General features: G+C 36.1%; 1 protein-coding gene across 1 annotated transcript in view; it reads right to left on the bottom strand.

Moving 5' to 3' along the window:
- The window catches only part of AGPS (alkylglycerone phosphate synthase), a 147331-nt gene that overhangs the window by 77501 nt on the left and 64467 nt on the right, over nt 1-5363 (bottom strand). The window contains exon 10 of the mRNA XM_027865917.1: nt 2036-2144. Coding sequence (XP_027721718.1) covers nt 2036-2144 — 109 coding nt within the window. The remainder of the gene's footprint in view (nt 1-2035; nt 2145-5363) is intronic.

The raw sequence follows: 5363 nt of genomic DNA on the forward strand, positions 1-5363 counted from the left end.
ACACACACACACACACACACACACACACACGGTTTAAAAACCCTGATCTAGATCAACTCTCTCATTTCAGAGATGAGGAAATGGAGGCCCAGGGAGATCAAGTAGTTTATTTAGGCTCCTAATGACTGGCTCATCTTCAAAGATCAACTAGCTCTGAAATCAGTAACTATAACCGTAATAAGCACACAGCAAGGATTCAAGTATTTGCTAATTTATGAGAACTAGTGCGGGTCTTAGGGGGGAAAAGGTGCCTATAAAAGTAAAAAAAAAAGCAAATAGGGTTATCATTTGCATCATTTTTAATGTAACCTCTGCATAAAAATGATGCAAAAATAATATTTATATTACAGTCCTTAGAGGAAAGGCTTTTATAAATTAATAAATCACAAAAACTTTGCCCATTATGTAATCCAACCTTTAAAAGAAACCTTTTCTTTCTGTAGCAACACTCTTTACTGAAGTCAAAATAATATTCCTAAAGCACAAGTCTAACTACCTCATCTCCCTGCTCAAAAAGCTCCAGGGGCTCCCTACTGCTTCTACAATAAAATATAAACAACTGTTGGGCATCTAAAGTCCTTCCCAATCTGGTTCCAGCCTGCCTGCCCAGACTTATTGCAAACTACTTCCCTTCATAAACTCTACATTCTAGGCAAACTTTCCTTCTTGCTATTCCTCCTTTATAACGTACCATCTTTCTCCTCTGCATGGGCTAAACCCCAAGTGCTGATATGTGCTTGATTCCATCACCTCTCGAAGACTATATCCTTTCCCTCTCCCTTCCTCCTCCCCCCTTATTGTGATGATAATAATAACAATGAAAATAATAATAAATAGTTAGCACAGATATGACAACATATATATATATATATATATATTAAAACAACTTTGCAAAGTGAATAATGTTTGCTGATTTGCATTGACTCATTCTTAAGGACACACGGACACACACCACTCTCCGCATTTACTAGTTCCTTACCTACTTTCAAAGATATGCCCAAAGTCTCCTCCATCATTAAAAAACCATGTCTTATGTCTCTTCCTCCCTTTCTCAGTCAAACTCCTTAAAAAAGCTACTATACTCATTTCTTCCACTTCTTCTCCTCAAATCTCTGAAATCTGGTTTCCCACCTCATCACTCAATTGAAACTGCTCTAAAGTTACTAACAGCCTCTTAATTACCAAATCTGATGTATTTAACACTGTTGACTACCCTCTGATCCTTGATACTTTCTCCTCTCTGGGCCTTCATTACATTATTCTTATTTTCAAGGATTTTTATCAGTGGGAAAGGAATAATTGCCATCCACCTTGCCACTGCACCCGAAGGACCATGGAACCTTTTCACCTGACTTGCAGCTGAAACCTTCCACATGCACTTCCACATTATTTCGGAAAACTGAAAGTTTTCTGATAAGCTAAAGAACAATGTTCAACTCATGCCAACATTAAATTCACTAAGTAAAGAATAGTATTTGCATCACAACAAAATAGTAAACGATAAAAATAAATGTCAAGAGAAGGAAAGGATACTTGAATACAGATGATGATCTGTCCACAAAACCATGTTTTGTCTGAATGATACACAAGTATTTAAGGATGTGTACTCTCTCTCATAAAATGAATGTTTTCCTTTTTTTGTGTGTAATATCTGTAGGGTACCCCTCAATTCTTTTGTTAAGTCTAAGTACTAAAAGGAATGTTCATAAACACATAAACCAGCAATTTTGGTCTAAAATACATCCTTCTCTAAAACTGCAGATTAAATAAAAGCAAAAAGATGATTTTGTCATTTGAAATATGAAGCGAAATGTCTAAAAGAAACTTAAGATGTATTCGTAGACAAAGACTTCATATCAAAATTAAGATATAATTAAAATTATAATATGTACCTTTTGTATAACTTTTAATTTTCTTTAAATAAAATATGCCTTTTATCCTAAGTTCTCTGATATTATAACTCAAAATCTAGATTTAAAAAAAAACTCAATCACTAGCTTAGGTCTCTATGTAATATGTTTACTTCTATATTTACCTTCAGATCCCAGAATGAAGTGATGGATATCAGGGCCTGCTGACATGCGAGGTACTTGACAGCTTTTTTCTATTACGCCTTTTGGTGTTACCATTTTTATATGAACCACCTGTTTGAGTACATTACACAATGTCAATTTTTATACATTTATTTCTAAATTACATATAAATTCACATAGCAATAAAATCTACACGATTTTTACAAAATATTATGATAAATATTGGCTATAATATGTGCTTTTTGTAGAACAGAATCACCCATGTCATTCATTGCCAGACCTTATTCTAACCATCAGCCTTCACTGCTAGGAGAGAGTGAAGAAAGGAGAAGAGGGGTGAACTGGCTAATGTGGCCGGGTTAGAATGCTTAGTGACGAAAGCAATAAACTCTGCAATGTATACTATGTTTCAAAACTGTGAGAGAAAGAGAAGGACTAATCTAAAAGAGTTAGGCAGCATGAATAAATTCTCAACTTAGCAAAAGCTGGAAAAAAATACATATGAAGCATTAATCCTTGGAATGGCTTTCTTGATAGATACAATAAACAGTTGAAAGAGGTCCACATATTTAATCATTGCATGTAGCTTTATGTACTTTACCAACAAAGGTACGTACCTAAGGACTCACAAGCCTTTTCTAAATTGTTTCAAATTTTTTTTAACATCTCTTATTTTAGTTCCTTTTATGCAAATTGGAAACACAGACTTAGCTATGGTGTCTTATAGAAGTGTCTTTTTGCTCTGTTCAAATAAAATGTTTCATAAGTAACACGCAAGTGTAACAAGGACACTTTTACACCAATACTTGGGACAGAGACAGGAACTGGACCAGTGATTTTATTGGTACAATGAATTCCCAGATGAGGAAACTTCCTCTAGCAGTACAAGTCAGCACCTTCTCTCTAACATGTAGTCTTCGAGAACTGCCTAGAGCACTGAAAAGTTAAGGAACTTCTCAAGAGTCACAGAGCCAGGGAGACAGAACTTGAACCCGAGTATTCCTCATTCTAACGCCAACTATACCGTGCTACTCAACAATATCTGGGCAATCACAATTATGCCTGCGTCTTTTAACTTTTCAGCGGTGGTTTGAAGGGATATAATAGTAAATGTAATGATTTAAAGTGGAACCTAAATATACATATATTTATTTTTAATGTTTTATATTTAATATTTATTATTTTATTATTATTTAATATTCATTATAATTTCACTTATTTGTTGGCAATAACTTATCTTTTCCCAATTAAGAAAAACTCAAGGAAGATAGACTACAAGGAATAAAATTTCAGAAAGCAGCTGCATCATACCTTTAAGAACAAGTACAGGCTTATCTGGCCAAGAAAGCTGCTTGAAGAGAAGGCTAACTCCCAAGCATCTACTCCAGCAATACCTTGAAGTTTTCATTATTTGACCAAATAATGATCAAGAAAGCCTCTGAGAAACTACAGTGACTTCTTCCACCTTAGAACTTCACAGTGAGGCAGCCAGGAAATCATGGGTGATAGGAAAGGTAGACCACCAGTAAAGCCAGTGTCACTGCAGGATGCTTCTAGGAGCAATTAGAGATGAGCCAGGGAGCTAGTAAAAGTTCTATGTCCAGAGGTAGTAAGACCAGAGAGATCCCCTGAAAAAGCCCCATGGCAGAGACCTTAGAAACCCTGGGGAGAAGCAGTTGGAAGCAACCACAGCATGCAGGACAGATACAGCCCAGATGCCTAGGTTCAGTTCTGAGATGCCAGAAAGAACCCTGAAAATCTAGAATTTAGATATCAAGATCCAGAACTGAGAACTCAAAGATCCAGGGGGAGACTAACCCCAGAAGGTTGACTCAGGGCAAGATCATAGCTGGGCTGATCATTCCACCAAAAGCCCAGCAGAGAGCTGGGAAAAAAAAGAAAAGAACTATGCTCTAAATGGGTGCCTCTGATTGCCTTTCAGACGAGGGAATAGCTGAATAAACTGTCATATAATTATAATGTGACATTATTGTGCCATAAATGATAAGGTAGATTTCAGAGAACTCTGGAAAGCATAAACTCAGGTAGAGCAAAGTGAGCAGAACCAGGAGAACAATTGATACAAGGACTGCAACACTGAAAGAAAAAAAAAAAAACCAATGTTAAAAGACCCAAGAACTCTCATCAAAGAAAAGACCCACCATATCTCTAGAGGGCCTAGAATGAAGCACAATACATATAGTCTCTTTGACAGACTTTTCTGCTGGAGAGATGACATATACAAGGTATACAAAAAGATACATTCTTAGACATTTTCACTCTGTGGATTAATTTTTCTTGACCACACTCATTTGTTACTAGAAATTTTGTTGTTTTTTTTTTCCCCTCTCCATTTTTTGGGGGAGGAAGGTCCTCAAGCAATGAATGAAAAAGAGGCACAGTAACATTTTTTAAATGCACAGAAGGAAGTCTAGGAAGAAGCAAAGAAAAGCAAAAGTTTTTAAAGTAAGGTGTAATTTTTACCATATATTTTTAAAAAATTAAATGGAGAAATAGTTTCCTATAGCATCCTCTTTTTATCTTCCTGTGTGCATATAGAAATGCTGGGTTTTGGGTGTTTTAGGTTCAAAATTTTTTTTAAAAGGAAGAAGAATTGAAATGGAACTGATTAGATCATCATCATCATCAACATAGTTAGCATACAGTATTCTAAGATTTGCAGAGTGCTTTAAAATATCTCATTTTGTCTTAACAACCTGGGAAATAGGTGCTGTTATTATCCCCATTTTACAGATGAAGTAACTGAGGCAGTTTTGGTTAAACAACCTGCGCAGGGTCACATGGCTAGTGTCTGACAAGATCTGAACTCAAGTCTACCTAACTCCAGGTCCAGCACTCTATCTACTGCACCACTTAGCTTCCAACTATTATTATGTATCTGAGAGAACATCATATTATTAAATACTTCATACCTGTTAAAATATGGCTAAACAACTATCAGCTTTTCCCAAACTAATTAATTCAGGTATTCAATGATTTAATTCAAACAAATATTAAATACCTATTACAAAGCAAGGCACTGTACTAAGTGATAAAATACAGAGAAAATGAAAAATGGGCCCTGACTCCAAGGAAATAACATTTGAGTATGGGAACAGAACAGGTAAAAAGGAGTTAATTTAGAGAGGGAGGAAACACTAACAACTAAGAGGATCATCAGAAAGCTTCCAAGAGGAGATGGCAACTGAATAGAACCTAGGAGGAAGATAATGATTTTAAGAGGTAGGGTGAAGGGGGGGGGGGGGAGAGAGAGTGTGAGAAAGAGGGAGAGAGAGAGAGGGAGAGAGGGAGAGGGAGAGAGAGAGAGAG

The sequence above is a fragment of the Vombatus ursinus genome, unplaced genomic scaffold (genome assembly GCF_900497805.2).
Source record: "Vombatus ursinus unplaced genomic scaffold, bare-nosed wombat genome assembly UNPS02014779.1, whole genome shotgun sequence".
NCBI classification, from domain to species: Eukaryota; Metazoa; Chordata; class Mammalia; order Diprotodontia; family Vombatidae; genus Vombatus; species Vombatus ursinus.